Source organism: Vespa velutina, chromosome 7 (assembly GCF_912470025.1).
Source record: "Vespa velutina chromosome 7, iVesVel2.1, whole genome shotgun sequence".
NCBI classification, from domain to species: domain Eukaryota; kingdom Metazoa; phylum Arthropoda; class Insecta; order Hymenoptera; family Vespidae; genus Vespa; species Vespa velutina.
The window spans coordinates 1734913-1757166 of record NC_062194.1 but is presented as its reverse complement, the minus strand read 5'-3'; the positions used below and the strand labels follow the sequence as shown (position 1 = coordinate 1757166).

At 26.8% G+C, this 22254-nt stretch overlaps 2 protein-coding genes across 10 annotated transcripts in view; one reads left to right on the top strand and one right to left on the bottom strand.

Moving 5' to 3' along the window:
- The window catches only part of LOC124950772 (DNA ligase 3), a 42832-nt gene extending 34014 nt beyond the window's left edge, over positions 1-8818 (top strand). For 5 of the 7 annotated variants that reach the window (XM_047498034.1, XM_047498033.1, XM_047498030.1 and 2 more), the window contains 18 exons: positions 384-622; positions 1410-1489; positions 1565-1642; positions 1804-1993; positions 2085-2240; positions 2330-2461; positions 2562-2641; positions 2709-2796; positions 2906-2983; positions 3092-3215; positions 3350-3420; positions 3518-3664; positions 3751-3959; positions 4085-4499; positions 4698-4811; positions 5099-5190; positions 6907-6997; positions 8315-8818. In XM_047498034.1, the coding sequence (XP_047353990.1) occupies positions 384-622; positions 1410-1489; positions 1565-1642; positions 1804-1993; positions 2085-2240; positions 2330-2461; positions 2562-2641; positions 2709-2796; positions 2906-2983; positions 3092-3215; positions 3350-3420; positions 3518-3664; positions 3751-3959; positions 4085-4499; positions 4698-4811; positions 5099-5190; positions 6907-6997; positions 8315-8467 (2537 nt within the window). In that variant the 3' untranslated portion in view covers positions 8468-8818. The remainder of the gene's footprint in view (positions 1-383; positions 623-1409; positions 1490-1564; positions 1643-1803; positions 1994-2084; positions 2241-2329; positions 2462-2561; positions 2642-2708; positions 2797-2905; positions 2984-3091; positions 3216-3349; positions 3421-3517; positions 3665-3750; positions 3960-4084; positions 4500-4697; positions 4812-5098; positions 5191-6906; positions 6998-8314) is intronic. The other 2 variants (XM_047498031.1, XM_047498035.1) reach the window with 2 other exon arrangements.
- A 1744-nt stretch (positions 8819-10562) lies between these two features.
- LOC124950363 (prohormone-1-like) overlaps positions 10563-22254 on the bottom strand; it is a 43030-nt gene continuing 31338 nt past the window's right edge. For 2 of the 3 annotated variants that reach the window (XM_047496934.1, XM_047496935.1), the window contains 2 exons: positions 19494-19614; positions 10563-10954 (listed from right to left, as the gene is read on the bottom strand). In XM_047496934.1, the coding sequence (XP_047352890.1) occupies positions 10790-10954; positions 19494-19614 (286 nt within the window). In that variant the 3' untranslated portion in view covers positions 10563-10789. The remainder of the gene's footprint in view (positions 10955-19493; positions 19615-22254) is intronic. The other variant, XM_047496936.1, reaches the window with a different exon arrangement.

Here is a 22254-nt window from a genome sequence, read left to right as displayed (position 1 = left end):
CTCCCATTTTCTTTGACAAAGCGGAAAACCTCTGATATAAACATGAAGTCATCGTTTTCATGTTTTTATTATTCTATCAATTTCTCGTTTTCCTTTTCTTTTCTTTTTTTTTCTTTTTTTTCCCTTTTTTTCCTTTTTTTTTTTTTTTGTTTTGTTTTTTACGATTATCGTCAAAGATAATTATTCGAGTGGGATTACTCGAAATCAAAAGAAATTTGTCTACTCACGGATATTTACTTTTTTTTTTTCTTTTATTTATTTATTTATTTATTTATTTATTTATTTATTCATTTAATTATATATTTATTTGTGTTTTCCCCTTTTCTCTCTTTTCTTTTCTCTGATTTCATTTAAATATTATAAAAATATTTTGCCTCTTTCAGATGGATTTAAAAGCGACATCGTTCTTTGGTGTAAGCTGCTTTTACCCCAAGCGGCAAAGAGAATTTACAATTTGCAAAGTAAACAGCTGATCAAATTGTTCTCACGTATATTGTTGCAAGACGAAGAATCGATGTTGGAGGATCTCGAGCAGGGTGATATAGCCGAGACGATTCGTCTATTTTTCGAGAGTAGCACGGCCGTTAAAGCCTCGCCGAAGAGTTTGCTCACGATTCAAGAGGTAAAGTATTTTTCTTATTTTTTTTTTCTTTCTTTTCTTTTCCTTATTTTTTTCTTCTTTCTCCTTCTTCTTCTTCTTCTTCTTTTTCTTCTTCTTCTTCTTCATCTTCTTCTTCATCTTCTTCTTCTTCTTCTTCTTCCTCTTCTTCTTTCACGAATTCCTTGCGCTTTTTTTTTCTTTCTTTCTTTTTTTTCGTACCGCGACAATTTTTTACATGCGATTTTGGTGGTCTTCGTCGTCCTCGTCGTCGTCGTTGTCCAAGGGATCAGAAAATGTAATCGACTAAATGGATTCTTTTATCGTCGTCCGTGCAATCCCTTATTTTGCATAAATATCTTTCCCGCATATGTCGATTGGTCAGGCTAGGATTTGCTTGTTTATACATCCATTTTTGGATTCAATCGAAAAATAAGAATTTCCCTTGACAGGTTTCTTTTTTTTTCTTTTTTTCTTTGTTTTTTTTTTTTTTTATTTCTTTTTCTCTTCTCTTTTCTTCTCGTCTCTTTTCTTTTGAAACGAATCGACCCTTCTTTAAGCCAAATATCCCGCATGTATTTTCTCTCACTATACTCGTTGAATTTCAAATTTACTCATCAAATCTAATCGCGTATTTTGTCTATTTTCCGTTTGTTCGTAAATTCGATAAATTTTCTTCTTTAAAGATCAAATACTATTATTTCGAATTTGTCATATATATGTATATATATATATATATATATATAAATTTTTCTCCTTTTCTGTTTCCTTTCAATAAGATACGTTTTTTTTTTTTTTCATGCAAATACAGGTGGATCAGTTTCTCGAGTTTTTGTCAAGTTTAACGAAGGAGGACGAACAAATTCATCACTTTAAATCGATTATTGATAAGTAAATTCATTTGTTTTATAATAAAATAACAGGATTACTTTTTTTCTCTCTCTCTGAGACTCTTATGATTTTTAGATGTACCGGAAATGATTTGAAAATGATTATAAGGCTGATAAAGCATGATCTTCGAATAAATGCTGGTCCTAAGCATATGTAAGTATCTTTTCTTTTCTTTTTATTTTTTTGTTTTATTTTTTGAGTTCCTCCTATAATTATTTCTATACTAAAAGTATTTATGATAAATTAACATAAACGTTTTTTTTTTTTTAATGTAATTATTTATTTACTATTATTATTATTATTATTATTTATAGTCTTAGCGCCGTTCACGAGGATGCATTTAAAGCGTTTCAAGTGTCAATGAATTTAGAAACTGTAGTGGAACGATTTATGCCAACTACCTCTATGCCATCGTCAACTTCAACGAAGGGAACTACTTTATTGACCTCGCCAGGTGGCACTAAAATAGCACTCTCTCTTATGACTCCTGTTTTACCGATGTTGGTAAGCAATAAATTTCTATATAAATTTTTAACGTTACCATACGTAGATAATATAAATGACTACATTATCAACATATCTATTCCATGTTAAGGCTGAAGCATGCAAGTCTGTTGAAATGGCAATGAAAAAGTGTTCTAATGGGATGTTCGCTGAAATTAAATATGACGGCGAACGTGTTCAAGTGCATAAGAGGGATAGTGAATTTCGATACTTTAGTCGATCTCTTAAACCAGTTATGGCACATAAAGTATGTTGTTAATTAATTTTTTTTATTAGAATTATTTAAGATTTATTCCAAAAAAAAAAAAAAAAAAAAAAAATGTATAATAATTTCAGATAAAACACTTTAAGGATTACATTCCGAAAGCGTTTCCAGATGGTGATGATTTAATCCTCGATTCTGAAATACTTTTGATCGATAACAAAACTGGCAAACCATTGCCATTTGGAAGTTTAGGTATTCATAAGGTAAATGTAACTATATGTATATATAATAATTCATAATGTTACATAGTAGTACTTTTATATTAAACATCTGTCTGCAGTTGCTTATATCTACATGTTGCAGAAATCAGAATTTAAGGACGCAAACGTTTGTCTTTTTGTCTTCGATTGTATTTATTACAACGGAGAAGTGCTTATTAACAAGTAAGTTTTAATAAAACAATAAAGTATTTCTCTGTGAAATTGTAATAATTTTATTTTAACTTGTCAGATCTATGCAAGAAAGAAGAGAGATTTTAAAGAATAGTATGACAGAAATACCTAATAGAATAATGCTGTCTGAATCTCAGGAAGTGCATGTATGTGGAAAAAAAAAAAAAAAAAGAAACAAATTGTTTTGTTTTTATTAGTTCAGTATGAACATCTTCGATCATATTCATTTAATAATCAAATATATTATGATTTTAGAATCCCAAAGATTTGGCAGAGATGATAGCAAAAGTTTTGAGATTGGGTCTCGAAGGATTAGTTCTTAAAGATATTAAAGTATAAATCGTTTTTAAAAATTCTTATAGTGGTGCTATTATTAGTATCAATAATGATTGAATATATATATATATATATGTGTGTGTGTATGTAAAAAAATAATTTTAGAGTAAATATGAGCCCGGTAAAAGACATTGGTTGAAGGTAAAGAAGGATTATTTGTTCGGTGGCGCCATGGCCGATAGTGCAGATCTCGTTGTTCTCGGCGCATGGTATGGAACTGGTCAAAAAGGTTCATAAATTTTTTTTTTTTTTTTTTTTTTTTTTTTTTACAAAATTTTCAAAATAATCATCATTCTTCTATCTCTGCCAAAAATTCTAATAATATTGAAATATATCTATTGTTTTTCTTTTTTTTTTTTTTAGGAGGAATGATGTCAATTTTTCTTATGGGTTGTTACGATCCTGATACTGATAAATGGTTAACTGTGACAAAAGTGAGTGATTCATTTTAAAAGATAAAATTTGATTTATGTAAAATGAAATAATTGAAGAGAATGATAAAATGACGAGTAATGAGTGATAATTAATTAGGTACATTCAGGACACGACGATGCTATGTTAGAAACTCTTCAAAATAAACTCGATATGATTAAAATAGGTAAGGATCCAGCGAAAGTTCCAAAATGGTTACGAGTTAACAAACCAATGATACCAGATTTCATTGCAAAAGATCCAAAGGTAATTAATATATTCTTTCATCATTTCATCAAAATATATTAATCCTACGTATATAGATTTTTTTTTTTTTTTTTTTTTTTTTTAAGAAACAACCAGTTTGGGAGATCACCGGAGCAGAATTTACAGATCAAGGAGTACATACAGCGGATGGAATTAGCATTAGGTTCCCGCGAGTAACAAAGATTCGCAATGATAAGGATTGGTCTACTGCTACGAATTTGAAGGAACTTCGTGAATTATTTAAAAGGAGTTCCGACTCCTTGGACTTTAGTATTCTCTTGGGAGCCGATAACAGGTAAGATTGAAGTCAAAGGAATTAACATTAACATTTTTTAACGAACACATTAGTCGATAATGTATTGTTATTTTTTATGTTTTATTTTATTTTATTTTTTTTTTTATTTTTTGCAATCTTTAAAGTGAAAAGAAAGATCCCGAAGTAGTAGCTTCGACTAGTTCTACATTATCGATTTCCGACGAAGTCGATACCAAAAGAAATATTTCTCCAAAAGGAATAAAAATGAAGAAAACAAATATCATGGATGACGACAATGGGAATACAATAGGAAAAATTAAATTCAAAGTTAAGAAAGAATTTGAAATTGATCAACCAAGTACAAGTAGAAAAATAAAGAAAGAAATAGAAAGTTATGAGAAAAGTGTTATAATAAAAAAGGAAATGGATTTATTCGACGTCAGTAATAATTCTGATATTAATATAAAAAAAGAGGACAGTCCAATCGAGAGTTTAGAATACGAAGAATCCATGATGAATTATGAAATTGATTCTGAAAGAGATAAGTCTATCAAGTATTACTCTTTCGTTAATAAAGACGTACGTATTATTATATTTTTATCGATCGATAAATACATTCACTGATCAATTATCTTATTTTTATTAATGCACATTTATAATAATATATTATATATCGTATTTTCATTATTATTTAATGCACGATAATTTGTATTGATAAATTATATTTGAACATGTATAAATAAATATTTCTCCCTCTCTCTCTCTCGATGAGAATAGTACATCGAATACAACGAAAGAGGAAGTCCTTTAAATTGGATTGATGGTCGAAAGCCAGAAAAAGGATTGCCATTTGATGCTCAGCCTTTATCCGACAATATGGAGGATGTATTGGTAAGTCGATGCACCCACGCGATTCAACTCTGTAAATTACGAAAAATCCACTTTTTCATGATTCTTCCACTTCTATATTTTTTCGTTCTTCTTTCTTTTTATGGTTCTTCTTTTTTCCTTCTTCTTCTTTTTTTCGCCTTTTTTCTTCTTTCTTCTTCTTCTTCTTCTTCTTCTTCTTCTTCTTCTTCTTCTTCTTCTTTCGACTATCTTTATGCTTTGACGTTTAACGTTAACATTTTAACGATATCTAATAACTTAAAAAAAAAAAAAAAAATATTAATTCGCAGAGATCAAAGGGCATATTTCAAGAGGTTCGTGTCAGTCTAGCGCGTGACATAAAAAAAAAGAAACGAAAACGTTTTTACCGAGAACTGAAAACGTATCCTTTTTGTATATTACGATGTATGTATGTTTTGTGTATAAAGGGTGAATCAAAAGTTTAATAACTTTAAAACTTTCATAAATTTTTACGTTAATTTCTTTTCCTTTGCTGTTTACTTTATTTTATTTTATTTTATTTTATTTTATTTTATTTTATTTTATTTTATTTCTTCGTTTTTTCTTTTCTTTTTTTTTTTTTTCCAAATCATAAAGCCTAAAAAAAAATAGAAATATTTTTGCAATCCAAAAAGGAAAATATTTCTTCCCTCACTGTGTACGATAATACTTTTTTTTTTTTTTCCTTTTTTTTTTCATTTATATATTTTCAACAAAAATAAAAAAAAGAAAAAAAAAGAATCCACTTAGAGAACGTTCGTGCATATGACACGGTATTGTAATTTACAAATGACATGATCGAAGTCATACAAATAAACTGTTAAAACCATTGCGTCTGTGAAGTATTTACAAGTTAATCGTTATTAAGTGGGCTTTCCAAATAAAAAGGAAAAAAAAAAAAACCGAAGTGGGCAAGAAAAAAGAAAATTGCGAAATATAGACAGGTAAAACGCATATGATCGAAACTTTTCGATCGTAGATAATTATGGCGTTGTATAAATTTTACTTTTTTTTTTTTTTCGAAATAAAACGTGAGAATTAAACAGTTGAACTTGTTAATCCATGAAAATTTTTATTACAAGATATTAATCAGAGATAATATTGAAACTCAACACTTTTATTATTATATATATTTCTATTTTTATTATTATTTATTTATTTTATTTTATTTCATTATATTAGTTGGATATTTATAACAAAGATATTATCATTGGTCACTTAATAATCAATCTAATGATACGTTTGATGAAAATATTCGATGTGATCAATAAATAATGTCGGTATTATAGATTTTCTTTTTTTTTTTCTTTTTTTTTTCTATTCTAACGAATAAATACTTAAATTAATCTTTTTCTATTGGTATAAATAACATGAGTGTTCTGCAACCGAATAAACGGAAATAGTATATTCTATTAATATGAATGGCACATTTATTTTTATTATTTTTACTAATATTTTTTTATGTATTACATTCATGGTATATTTGGTTTGATATTATATCGTAGACTTTTCGATGAAATAATATTAATATTATTTAGTATAAATGTAAAATATTAAAAATTCTTTATAATAAATATAATAATAAGTAATATTTACATATATATATATATATATATATATATATATATATATACATAATAATTTATTATTTAATTAAATTTAATTATCTCTTATTTCTCTTATTTTCATTAGAAATGATGAAGGCTCTCTATGCAAAATATATTTTGCTATAAGAAACTTCGTAAAACTTTATAAATTAATATAAAGAAAAAAAATAAAGATAAGAACTATGTGTGTATATATATATATATATAGTTATTTCAAAAAATAATATAATTAGAGACCATTAGGTGGAAACATTTGACTTGTAGACTTTAATCCCTCGAGGGAATTCTTTTAACACTAATTTAAGATACATTCTTAAGAAGTATTAAAGCAGCTTAAGAATTATTATAACAAAGCTTAAGCGATATTAAAGATATATATATATATATATATATATATATAAATATATATATATATATTTTTATTTTTTAAGCATAGAAAATTTACTTCAGATCAATTATATTGTCCTTAATAAAAATCAATAAATAAACAGACTGGGAGCGATTATCTTGAAAGACTCGGATCGATGCAGATCCACTCACGTGATTCACGATCGTAAAGAAATTCCATCGACAGTTCTGAGGGTTTGTTAATAAAAAAAAAAAACAAACAAACATAATAATAATAATAATAATAATAATAATAATAATAATAATAATTAAAAAAAAATAATTGTATTTGGTTAATACGGCTAACAATTATTAATTTAGAACAATTTTATTTTTATTTTCATTTTTTTTTTTTTTTTGTTTTTTTTTGTTTCCTTTTAATGTTCCTAACGGATATTTTTAATTTAATAATTTTTCATAACTCTTGTAAAGATTTGTATTTGTCGGTTACGGAAATAAAACAGGAATTTCATTTCCACTGTTCAATCGGATGCAAAAGGAGCGAGAAATTCGATCGATACGAACACGAACTTAAATCTCTGCTCGCATCGCCAGGATGTGAAGCTAACAAGATTAATCGTAGAGTTAATACCGGAGCCATTACCGAGACTGCTTCGTCGTTAAACAGTTTCCGTAACCTGCAAGATGCCTGCTGGATTTAATCGTCCATCGGCCTATGCCAATTAATCTCTACATGTTGTCATAGCAATTACCTAATAGATTCTACAAGCCCCTACGATGTTATATATTAGAACACGTTTATCTAATACACATCGATTTTCTTATTGATCACTTTCAATTTTATTCCTAGTATAAATTTTTGTAAATAAGTCTTTTCTTTTTTTTTTTTTCTTTTTTTTTCCCCTTCTTCCTTTTCTTTTTTTTATCAAATTTTATTAAATTTTATCAAATTTTTATCGAATGCTATCAAATTGTTTTTTCTTTTATAAAAAAAATATTAACAGCGACGTATCGCTTTTTAATTAATCGTATTTTTCCTTTCCTTTTTTTTTTCTTTTTTCTTTTTTTTATTTTCTTATTTTTTTTTGTTTATTTTTTATTTTTTTTATTTTTTTTTTTTTTTTTTTTTTTTTTTTTTTTTTTTTTTTTTAAAGTAACTCGAAAATATGTATGTACACGTGAAATTTATTCATAGATCTCATACAATGTTATTTTGGAAGTAATAATTTTTGTAAATAATCTTTTGCTCGTTCAATAATTTGCATTTTTTTTTCTTTTCTTTTTCTTTTTTTTCTTCTTTTTTTTTTTTATTTATTTATTTTTTTTTTAATCTATCAGCGATACACTGTTATTCAATTGATCGTGTTTTTGATACAATTTTTTTTTTCCCATTCCTTTTCTTTAGAATTTCAAAGTAATTTGAAGTACTCGTGTACATGTAAAACTTATTATTATTATTATTATTATTATTATTATTATTATTATCATTGAATATTATATTAATATTTTATGTTTTCAGTTTATATGTATATTTAAAAATTTTTTTTATAGGATTTCGAGGACGTACCTAAAAGTGCAAGACACGTAAATTCATCATGGCTGGAAGAATCGGCTGCATCATCGGAAATGAAAGATATTTATTCGTACGCTGTAACATTAGTTGCGGATTATTGCGACTGTTCTTGCACCTGTTCCTATCAATGATGAGAACGAGCTTCTTCAATTGAAAATATCCTTTGTCATTTTCTTGATTTTCTTCGCTTATTCCGACGGGCTTTTTACATTGACATTTTATTATTAGAGAAATCTAAAAATATTTAATAAATAAATTCGAAATTGAAGGGACTAACGATGGGCAAAAAGAATAATGTGAAAAGGATGAAGACAATTTAAAAATTTAAGAAACAAATACTTATCGAGTATTTTTTATTATTATAGAAGTATTCAAAATTCAATGTACTTAACGACGAGTGATAAAATATGATAAGTGATATATTTTAAAATTTAAGAAAAATCATTACTAACTTGGAATATATATATATATTTTTTTTTTGTTTTTTTTTTTTTTTTTTTTTTTTTTTTTTTTTTTTTTTTATAACATCACATTGATATATTCATTTTATGATTATATTTATTATTTTATATTTATATAATGTGAAATTAAAGAACGTTCTAGGAGATGCCGTAAAAGTTAAAATCCAATTTAGAAGCCATTACGAGAAACGGCGTGATGGAAAATTTTGTTTCGCAAAATTGAAATTAAGAAGACATTGTAGAAGGATGGGTATACACACTTGTACGGTTTAAAGAATGAAATTAATTAATTATATTACGGTAATTAAACTCTTTGCGAAACTATCAGTTTTCAAATTGATGTGAAATTAAAATGATGAAAAATTAGATTAGTGATTAAATATGTATCGATATAAAATTTCTCTAAGTATGAATGAAAATCAATAGAATAATTATCAACCATTTTATATCGAGAAAGTTCATTGAAATTATTTACATGTATAGATAATATATTTATTAGAATGTAATTGTTTTTATTATATAATATTTCTTAGAAAGAACTAATTGTAATTAATGATAATGATAATGATGATGATAATAATAATAATAATAATAATAATAATAATATTTAAATATTTTTTAAAATAATCAAGAGCATGTGAATAAATTGTGTAAATATAAAATATGCCTTTTACATTAAATTGTTAATTAAATTTATAACAACGACATATTACGAACGAAATATATTTTTTCTCTTTTTTTCTTCTTTTTACTAAATAAATGCAACTTTAACTATGATGGAAATAAAATCCTATATTAATGTATCATTATCTGTAGCCAATATAGAATCTTAATTATAACATAAATATAGGTATATAGTATAATACTGCTTTGTTTCTTTTTTTTTTTTATTTATTTATTTATTTATTTATTTTTTTCATTCAAGATTAATCTTAATACATTTTAAACAATTTTTATGGACATCATATTATGGTATCGTAAGTTTTGAATACATTGCACATACTCCATTAATACATTCCATTATTTTATTAATTATTTAATTAGATAGATAAATAGTATCGTAGTATATGATTCAGAAGATAAAGACTCCATTAGTTATAATAATCAATATTTTCAATATGTTCCCTCAGATCGAACGAATCATAAAGATCGACAATATTTTCTTATTTATTTCCTTATATCTATTAGGAAAAAACAACAACAACAATAATAACAACAAAGAAAAAATCAAATTCAAATAGGATATGTATTTTACTAAACTACTTCTTGCTTCGGTATTGAGAGGATATTGCAGAAACGATCGATGTTTCCCTTTTACATCCGCCAACTTTACTATTATTCATTATTATTTCTCTAATTTAAAAAAACAATAACGTTTCTCGATTATTATTAATAAACATATAATAAAAAAAAAAAAATATATATATATATATATATTATTAAATATGCATTAATTTTATTAATTTTATAAAAATATATGTATATATATACATAAAATTAATAAAATTAATATATATACATATATATGTATTTGTGTATGTTAACAATTCACTCTTATTAATTAAACATTCCTACAATTTATGTGATTATTAATAATGATTGAAAATTAATTTTCACGTAGAAATATTTACGGCTAATAAAATAATTCTATTGCGGATATTAGGACGATCGTAATTGCATCATATATAATTAATTAATTGATTATTTAATTTAAATATATATATATATATATATATATATATATATTTATATATACGTATATATTTGTTGCTCTTTATCGAAGATATCTTTCTCGTCGTAATTATTTCATTTTTAAGGCGAGACTTTGAAAAGGATAAAAGAGGGAAATAGAGATAGTTGAATATGGTATCCTCTTTTTTTTTTTTGTTTGTTTTTGTTTGTTTTTTATCATTTTTTTCCTTTCCTTATTTCTTTTTCTTCTTTTTCTTTTTTCCTTATCTTTCCTTTGTGCAAGCAATAAAGTAGAATGATTTATTTGCCGAAGCAGGAAACTGCATTGAAGGCGCATTGCTTCCAATAACTTCGCTTACGTTGAAGATCTCCAATGTCGAGTTGGTTTCTAAGTCGTTTTACGATCTGCTTCGTAAATAAATAATTTATTAGGGCTGCATCGATGCTACCGTCATCATCCACCAACTGCAATGAAAAAAAACAAAAGTATGTATTCTTTTTCTTTTTTTTCGTTTCTTTTTCTTTCTCTCTTTTTTGTTTCTAATTTAAAAAAAAAAAAAAAAGAAGAAGGAACTCCTTTTACACTTTTTACATTAAAAATATATACATTTATTTATTTATTTTCTTTTTTTCTCTCTTGTTAATTTAAATCATTTTCGTGTATACTATCTTTTCATTCCAGAGAGATTAAAATTAATTTTGTATTAATTAAAAAGAAAAAAATTCCAATACATTAATTTTTTAATTTAATAATAATAATAATAATAATAAAATTATTCCAATGTAAAATGTAAAATAAATGAAAAAAAAATTCGTATTATTATATCTTATTATATTATCTTTGTCTTCTTTTTCTTTTTTGAGAAGAAAGAAAAATGTTATTTATTTTTTTAATTAGTGACTTTCAATATATATATATATATATATATATATATATATATATATATATATATATCATTTAAAATGCTTTCATGAGATTGCTTTAGAAAATATTCTACTTCAATAAAAATCTCTCTTTCTTTCTCTCTCTCAATCTATTTATCTGTCTATTTATCTAACTCTCTGTCTATCTCGTAAATTGTCTAAACGCGAAATTTAACTTTCAACAAATTCCCTGAAGTTTCTATCTCAGAACATTCGAAAGTACAAAAACACATTCAATCTCTCTTTCTCTGATCGAGAAAACCTTTTAAATCAGCATAAACTTCGATATTGGTTATCTAATATCTATAGTGTTTGAAGAATAAATTATTCTTATGTATGACTATAGATTTCTAAATGTAAACGAAAGATCGCTTCGAGAAAACTGGGACAATTTTAATTCTTAAAATAATTCCTTCGAGGAATAGATAACTTTACTTTGAAATATGAATTTAATTAATGTAAGATACCGATAGTTGTTAGTTATAGTTATATCTAGATACACTTGACATACTTAGTTATATTATCATAACAGTGACTATTAACGCTATATCACTACCTACTATCACTATCACTATTGTGAATACGTTAACTCTATCCTATATATTTATATTATTGTTACTTTAACTTTAACATTTCAATATATAATTGAATATATAATTGAATATATAATTTATATATATATAGCACAGCAACATAGATCCATACGTACATATATTCAAAATATATACACAGATACAAAAGTTGACGTTCAATTTATACGTTCGATCACGTACATATATAGATATAAATTCAATTCACACACACACACACACACACACACACACATATATATGTGTGATTAATCGTTATAAAAAAATTCCAAAAACATATAGCTACTTATATTTTTTCAATTTTTCTTTATCACTTTTTATTTTATTAATTTTTCTATCTTTCAACGTAATATCATTTCCTTTAAGTTTCCTAATTATCGACGTTAATAAACTCAATTTATACGTACGCGTGATTAATCGTTGTCGCTAAAATTTCAAAAAAAAAAAAAGCAAAATAAAAAAAAAAATAAAACAAAAAAGAACAGACAGGGCGACTTTTTCTTTTCTTTTAAATCTTATATTTTATTGTTATTATTTCTTTCTTTTTTTTTTTTTTTTTTTTTTTTTTTTTTTTTTTTTTTTTGACATTTCTCTTTCACCTGCTAATGTAATAATCCTTCCACGGTATATTATTTTATTTTCCTAGGAAGTTAATTATCGTTTCTCTGATTACTTCGTGAAAAGACGAGCGCGCGACATTTCCTTCGTCAGTTTGAACCCTCAACCTTCAACCCCACCAATCCCATCCAACTCAGCCCACCCATCCACCTACTCATTCGTTCTTCGTTCTCTACCGACCTTTCGTTAGAATTCTAAAGCTCGTTTTGTTTTACAAGGAAAGTTTGGATGCAGTTACGTTGCGATAACGAGAATAAGGTTAAAGTATGTTTGCTTGAGCGTAAACGATTCGCGCATCCAAGCAGTTTCAACTCCTCGTTTGCATTCCATGAAAATCTCTTGTCTCCTTGATACATGCATATGTATATATATATATATATATATATGTGTATGTATATTAATGATATTATGATATTCTTCTTAGTTAAGTTGAAATGATATCAGCAAACCGTCAACCATGACAAGAAAGTTTATGGAAAGTTAAACATTTCAACTATTCGTGTTTTTGAGAGGCATATAAACGATACTGTATTTGTATTTTTTTTAATGAAGAAAGAAAAAAGGACGAGAAAAAAAAAGAAGAATATCTTTAAAAAACAGTCATGTAATACAAAAGTTAATGACTAACAAGTAAAAAAGAAAAAAAAAAAAGAAAGAAAAGAAAAGGGATATCAAACAATTTCTACTTATTCAAATAATTATAAATAAATTATATTAATAGATCTCGAGTAGATTGAAATAATTCCACGTACGTATGTACGTATTTGAAAAACAAAAAAAAAAAAAAAAAAACAAAAAAAAACAAAAAAAAAACAAAACAAAACAAAACATATTTTTTCTACAGAAATTCGTCGATTCTCTAGTAAGATGACTATAGAATTATTAGATCGATCTAAAAAAGAAGAAAAAAAAGAAAAAAAAAAAGAAAAAAGAAAAAAAAAGAAAGAAAGGAAATAAGTTTCGTTCCTTTTTTTTCTTTTTTTTTTTTTCTTTTTTTATATCAGACGATGTCTCTCGTTGAAAAGTAACAAAATGGATCGACATAAGGGTGTTTTATTTTTACGATAGTACCATATAAACAAGAAACTCATCTTTACGAGGTATTTCTCTTTCTCTCTCTTTATCTCTCTGTCTCTTTATCTCTCTGTCTCTTTATCTCTCTCTTGATCCTTCTCTTCGTTAGAATTATTACCTAATTCTAAATCTCAATAGACCATCGAAAAGTCCTTTAAGACGATCCTTCGTACGTTTTTCTGACGTGGTTTCTCTATCCTTCAACCAATCCCACCAAACTTTCCACTCTCATCCTTATCCTTTATCCTTTCTTTCTTCCTCTCTCTCTCTCTCTCTTATTCTTTTTTTTTCTCTCTTGCATGAATTCATAAAATATATCGACAGCTGGAACCAGTTGAAACGTTTCCGTATCGACTTTTCTACGATACAAGCTTTCGAGATCGATTACGTCGATTGTTCACGACGTTTCGTTACTTTCAGCTTTTTCTTTTCTCTCTCTTTCTCTCTCTCTCTCTCTCTCTCTCTCTCTCTCTCTCTCTCTCTCTTTGTCTTTTTTCTTCATTTTTTATTGTTACCTTCATTTTGTTTAACATCATATCATGTTTATTTAGCAAAATTCGAACTTCGTGTATTCTCGACATTTATCGAATAACCAACGATGCTTTTCTATATATATATATATATATATATATATATATTCCGTAGGGAGACATTTAATCGGAATTTTTTCTTAAACGAGATCAGCAAAACGAACGTCGAGTCAGTATTTTGTAAAACCTTCGTAAGTTTTACTTTAGATTATATAGCCTGACATTTTCTAACTTTGCTTAGGTTGCGGTATTTGAGAAAAAAATAAAAAAGGAAGAAAAAGATGTATATATATATATATATGTATATAATGCAATTATATAATTTTTTTTAATAGTATATTATAATAAATGAATAGTATAGTGGAACTCGAGAAAAAGAAAGAGAAGGAGAAGAAGAAGGGGGAGGAGAAGAAGGAGAGGGAGGAGAAGAAGGAGGGGGAGGAGGAGAAGGAGGAGAAGAGATCTCGTAAGGTCGATTTGATTTCACCATTTGCATTTTCATACTTGAAAAATTTTCTGATCGTTCGAGTGCAATCGTTTCAAGGACGATAAAAAAGGAAAAAGAGAAGAAATAAAAATGAAAATGCCGGAAGTTAGAGGAACTCGTAGTTGATTCAATAACCGATAATCCCGTCTTAGTGGGTAATCAGATTTTAACAGACGTCCATCCGATTTCCATGTAAACATTAATTTCAACGAGCTTATAAACGTCAGACCAGCATTTCTCTTGTTTCCTGAATCTTCTGTTCTCTTTATCTTTTTCTCCATTTTTTTTTTTTTTTTCTTTTATTAGAACTTCCCTTTGGACATTCGTATATACAAAGAGCATATAATTCGCAGGATTATTAGTCCGAAATAAAAAGAAAAATAAATTGAAAAGGAAAAAAAAAAATAAAGAAAGAAGATTGTAACCTAAAAAATACGATATCTGTCAAATAAATCAAAAAAAAAAAAGGAAAAAAAAATTGAAGGGATCTCCGATCAAAGTTCGATCTTCATATGCGATATAAAAAGGAGAAACATGAACAAAATCGATCAAACATATTTATATACACACTCACGCGCGCGCGTAAATTCTGATATTTTTTTTATATTTATTTTGAGATCAAAAAATAAAACATTCTGGAGTTTATCACAGAAAACCATAACAATAATATTACCTTGGGAATGATCAGAAACGGAATGAAATATTAATTTTCTTATATAACGAACGTTTTATTTATTCGAAATCGAATTCGATATTTAATATTCTACTTCGATTTCATCCCTTACGGGAGATGTTACGTAAAAAATGCCGTAACACGTTCTTGGTGTAATCTTTTTTTCTTTCTATCTTTCATTCTTTGTTCCTTTTTTTTTCTTTTAAATACCTTCTTTCATTTCCGTGTTAAATAATCTTGCTAGACGGTCATCGCGATAACATTTTTTACAAAATTATTTAATCTCGAATTTATCTAACAATCGGATATACTCGTGACCATTGGAAGATGAGATCTATATCATGTGGTATAAGAAGAAAAAAAAAATAAAAAAATAAAAAAACCTTCACGAAAAAAGAAAAAAAAAAAAAAAAGGAACAGAAAAAAGAGCAGTAAAAACAACGAATTCTACAAAAAGTTATTCTAGATAAAATCAAATAAAATATTACTTTCACGTTTTCCATTTATGCTTGTACTATATCTGTACGAAGAAAAGCAATTTCTATTGATAAAAAGAATAAATCCAGTATTCCTCCAAATTAATTCTCTCAAGGACAGTGCCTTTGCGTGATTGCACAATAGCCTTAAGATAAGTAAAAAAGTAAAAATGTAAGTACGTGCCCAGGAATGAATTTTTCATCTCTGTCATTATTCGTCCATTAAATTTTGAAGGTGATCCTGTTAAAAATAAAAAAAAAAAAAGAAAAAAAGAAAGTAAAGAAAAGTATTATTCAATCCGGAATTTTTGGAAAATTCGTATTGAAGATTCGTCTCAAAGAGATCTCTACGATTATGTCAATACCTATGTTATATCACACTGATAGAAACAAAAATCAATAAAATAAAATTTTAATATTTTAATAATAAACTCTCTTAACTTAGCTTTCTATGTTTTTTAATTTTTTTTTCTTTTTGTTAAATTTTGTACTCAAAATACATTTTCATAATAATACGCGATGTCGTATCTTTCCTATGGATTAATTCTTTTCATTAATTTATCATAGGGTTTGAATAATTAAATAATAATTTCGAGAGAGAGAGAAAGAGAGAGAGAGAGAGAGAGAGAGAGAGAGAAAGAGAGAGAGAAAGAGAGAGAGAGAGAGAGAGAGAGATAGAAAGAGAGAAAAAAAGAGAACGAGAGAGAGCAATAATTTCGTGCGATGTGAACGATAACAATCTCGATGTTGTACAAATACGATGGCAAACGCGGTAAACCACTTTTCGTATTTCCCAAATGACAGTACTTCGAAAGTAAAGAGAGACAGAGACAGAGAGAGAGAGAGAAAGAGAGAGAGAGAGAGAAATAGAGAAATAGCGTAGATGGGAAATACTCGACACAAATTTGATAGACATAGATAATCGTTTTGTGGTTTCGATCGAAAAGGACACAATTATATGGGACACGATTATAAGGGACGAACAAAGTTTCTATGACGTGTTTGACGCGTAAAATTAGTAGGTCAATTAACAAAGAAGTTAAAATATCAATGATATAACTAATTAAAAGAAGAAGTCCGTTGCATTGCCGCAGGAAATTACGTTACGTGTTATATGAATCTGCTGGTTGCTTTTAATACGTAAAAGGTCATATTTCCAAATTGCACGTATATATTTAATCTACTATCCAGTGCTTTGCGTCAGCTTGTAAATTCGATTATTTCATCCGTATTTGTGGAATATTAATATATACATACGTACGTACATACATACATAGATACATAGATAAGTATGTAGTTAATTACGAAACAAATAAAATTCTCGTTCGTAATATTAAATAAAATTCTCCGAAATGTTTTTCCCAGATCGAAGATATCCTGATTTTTTTTTCTTCTTGTCACTTAATGGAATAAATTGATTGAAAAAACAAAAACAGAGACAAAAATCAATCGCAATTCTTATGGCTACCTTTAACCCCATTTCCAAAAGAGAAAAGACCGTACGTTTTAATTTTTTTTTTGTTTGAATCTCCGCTTTCTTTTTTGTCTATTAAAAAAAAAAAAAAAAAAAAAAGAGAGAGAGAGAGAAAGAAATAAATCCTTATAATACAACGTAAAATCGTACATGCTTTCGTGCACAAAAACGTGATTCACGTTCATAACTCAATGCCTCGTCGTTCATCCAGAGAGTTCTATCTTTCTCTCTCTTTCTCTTTTGCTATGGCGATAAAAAGTTACTCTTTCAAAAAAAAATATATACACGTATATATCAGTGAAATTGAGTCACGACAAAGAGCGAATGCAGAGATTTACTCTCTATCTCTCTCTCTCTCTCTCTCTCCCTCTCTCTCTCTCCCTCTCTCTCTCTCTCTCTCTCTTTATAAAATCCATGCAACAGGTTTCTATATCCCTCATTTCTTTTATCTATTTTCTTTTTGTTTGTTTTTTTTTTTTTTTATCTTTAAACAGATATACAGTCAAAAAGATTCATTCTTTCGAGCTCTTTCATGCATAATATCGAAAGAAATTCTAAGAAACGATCAAAAAAATACTAAAAGGATATTGTTGATAACGGGATGATAAAATCATTTTATATATATATATATATATTTTTCTCTTTTTCTCTCTGTTTCTCACACACATACACAGAATTAACATATTTTAATTTAATTTCGTGTATGTGAGAAAGAGAGAGAGAGAGAGAGAGAGAGAGAGATAAATACAATGACGTGATTAATAAATAAAACAGAAGATAAGATAGTAGATAATAATAAAATTATTACAAATAATCTTTAAAGCCAATGAGATATGCAATATATTATATATACCTATTATATACACATATATGTTTGTGTGCGTAAAATAATTTCATTGAGATAACGTTTATTATTAAAATCACTAATTAATTATCAAATTTATTATTAATCCTTCAATTCAATTTTAACGATTAAAGTTAGATAAAATCGTTTGATCTTGTTATTTCGTGAAGGACATTCGATAAATTATAAACAAATAAATATATCGTTTTATAAAGATAAAGAGAGAGAGAGAGAGAGAGAGAGAGAGAATAAGAGAATGAGATAGATATATGGATAGATAGAAACGAAGATATAATACGCAATATCGATTATTACGATAGGAAATATCGAAATATCATCAAACATATCCCCATAATCGTAAATAAACAGGGATAGAGAACTCGTAAAAAGTAGCATGACTTATCTTCTTCTTCTTTTTTACTTTTTCCTCTCTTTTTTTTTTTTTTTCTTTTTTAGATCTAACTAAAGAATTTAATCGATAAAAGTAACTTGATTAACTTCTACTAAATAAACATTAATTTCTCGTTATATGATAATACGTATGCATGTATATATTTATTCGTTTTTCGTAAAACGTCTTCTCATTAAAATCTTGTTTCTCATTAAAGCTACTCGTTTTATCTTTGTCGTTTAAATATGCTCCAATAGATTATATACATCTCTCTCTGTCTTTCTCTCTCTCTCTCTCTCTTTTTCTCTATCTATCTATCTATCTCTCCCTCTTTTTCTCTATCTCTCTTTTTCTCTTTGTCTCTCTTTTTTTCATTGAAATATCAAAGAAAACGCAGGATTGCGTCTCCATTCGTTCGTTCGATTATTTAATCTTTCTCTCTCTCTCTCTCTCTCTCTCTCTCTCTCTTTTTCTTTCTCTTCTTTCATTTCGATTTTTGTTTTTTCAAATAGATCTATTTCTTCAAAGCAATACGTTAAATACTTTCGATCGAAACTCATCTACAATTTGTGCCGATTATACTTGTCGTTTAATTGTTAAACTAATAGTGATTATGTGTATATATATATATATATATAAAGAGAGAGGGAGAGAGAGAGAAAGAGAAAATAAAAAATATTTTAATAAAAAAAAAAAATATATATATATATATTTTTTTTTATTTAACTCTTAACTATGATTTTTCAAGCCATTTTTATTTTAGAAAAAATATTATCATAGGGATTAACTTATCCTAGAGATAAGTCGTATACTTTTTTTTTCTCTGATTTAAAAATCTTCGATTAAAGTGATTAAACGAGATAAAACTTTATATTAATCGTTTGAAAGTAATTAATATGTATTTTTTAAAAGATCACACTCACGTCTACGTCGTTCAAAAGTACATCCTTCTCGGGTGTTGGTATCGCCGTAGTCCAACCAATCATAACGATCAGGAACATCGTCAATATTACTGCACCCCGTAGCGACTGCATCTTTCTTTCTCTGGAAAAAAAAGAAAGAGAGAAAAAAAAAAGAAAAAGAAACAGTGAAATTTAATCGATCGACGATATACATCTCGCTAAAAATCATTTCACATATTCAACGACTTCGACGAGTATTGCGTTTACAAAAAATGGAGAAAAAAGTAAAATAGATGAAAATAAAAAGGAAAATAAAAAATAAGAAAACAAACAAATATCTCGAGTTTCCAAAGATTTACCAATGAAATCTTTAGAATTAATCTTTTAAAGAGAAATACTTACGAATGATGAATGAGCAAATATTACATATACATATTAAATGTCATAAAGAACGTGAATTTCAAGCGATCCATTTTAATTGGTCTCTTCCAATTGCATAAGAAAAAAAGGAAAGAGGAGAAGGAGAAAGAGGAGAAGGAGGAGGAGGAGGAGGAGTAGGAGGAAAAGAGAAAAGAAAAAGTAGAAAAAGTGAAGAATAGAAACATTATTAACGGGCTTAAAAGGTTATCACCAATGATTTAGGTGAGACCTTTTTCCGACTCAGCGTGATTTTTGTCAAAGACCTTTGTTAATGTGTCGTTACGATCTCCTACTGGTAGCTATAAAAAAAAATAGAAATAGAGAGAGAGAGAGAGAGAGAGAGAGAGAGAGAAAGAGAGAGAGAGAAAGGGATAGGGCAAAAAAGGGTGGAAAAAAAGGGACAAAGTTTATTCCCATAAACGATGTCATTTTGTTATATCCCACTGATATCGAACAAAACGGAAATGTTTTCTTCCTCGTACTGATACATATACATACATACATATATACATACATACATACCTATATAAATATATATATATATATGTTGTAATACTTTCATGTTTTTATAAGATATTATATGAATATTTTTGTAAGCTTTTATATATGCATATACATATATTTTATATGTGCATATATGTATGTACGTATATTTATATATATATATATATATATATATATATATATATATATATGTATATAAATACGTATGTATGTAATTGTATATATATATAAATATATATATGTATATAAATACGTATGTATGTACTTGTATATATATATATATATATATATGTATATAAATATGTATATATATACTTGTATATGTATGTATAGATGTATATATGTAAATGTATATATATATATATATTTATGTACGCATGTAAATACGCATGCATATATGTATGGATGTAGATATGCACATAGATATGCATGTATGTATGTATGTATGTATATATGTATGTATGTATGTATGTATATATTACAGAATCATTTCAACTACTACATACGTGTATGCTTGTAAATATGAATACGTTGTCGTTCAGCATTTTTATCAGTTTCCAATATGATGTAGAATTCATAGATTTATAATGTATGTACGTACAGATACTACGTGTAATGATTACTAAAGTTTTGTATACAAAAAAAGGAAAAAAAAAACAAAACAAAAAAAAAAGCAAAAAGAAGAGAAAGAAAAAAGAGTAAAGGAACGAAATAAATGAATAAAAAAAAAAAAAAAAAAAAAAAAAAAAGAAAAGAAGAAGAAAACGAAGGATCGAACGGAGGATAACGAAATTTAATTCGTATCAAACTGGTAAAAAAAAAAAAAAAGAAAAAATATACACGCGCCCACGCACACACACACACACACACACACACTCACATATATATATATATATATATATATATATATATATATATATATATATATATATATATATATATATATATATATATAATTTATACATTTTGAATTCTTCGCCATTTTCTTTTCTTTTTTTTTTTCCTCCCCGCGATAACAAAAAAATATTTTGCCTGTCGATAATGTTAACGTCAAATGAAATTTTTATAATGAACGTGGTTTTGAATTATTTCCATTCATCTCGAATACGTCAACTGGTGATCTTTATAATTCACATTCGTTTAACTTTTATAAATTTTTAAATTGAAAATTTAATCTTTCTTAACATCGATCAATTTATTTCTTTTTTCCAAATAATCTATATTTTATTAATCAATTGTATATCCGCTTCTTGTATCCTCTCTTAATCGTATTAATATTAAGAACGACAATATTCGATATAACGTGTCGATAATAAAATTTTCGTAGATAGTTTATCGATAAATGACATTTTTCTCGGTCCCTAATGGTAGGCAACCCGTACTTACAGGTACGTCATAAGATGTAACATACGCGCAGGGGTTTATATATGAAAAAAAGAAAAAACGAAAAAAAAAAAAAAGGAAAAAAAAGAAAAAAAGATCTTTCCTTTTTTCTTCTTCTTTTTTTTTTTTTTTTAAGCTACGCTACGTCCGTCCGAAAAAAAAGGTGCGAATTTAAAATTTCTTTTTCCAATATTAAACGAATTTCAAAAAGTCCATATTTCCGTCGACATGTTAAAAGGTTTGAATCGTTCTTTCTCGTTTTTTTTTTTTTTCTTTCGCTTCTATATTTCTATCTCTTTCTTTCTCCTTTCATGGTCGTCCTTAATCAAGCCGTAAAGCTGCTTACATGAGCTTTTAAAGCTTCCTGCAAAAAGGATAGGAATTCTCTCTCTCTCTCTCTCTCTCTCTCTCTCTCTCTCTCTCTCTTTCTCTTGCCCTCTATTTCTTTTCTCTATCCTTCTATTAGAAAAACGTC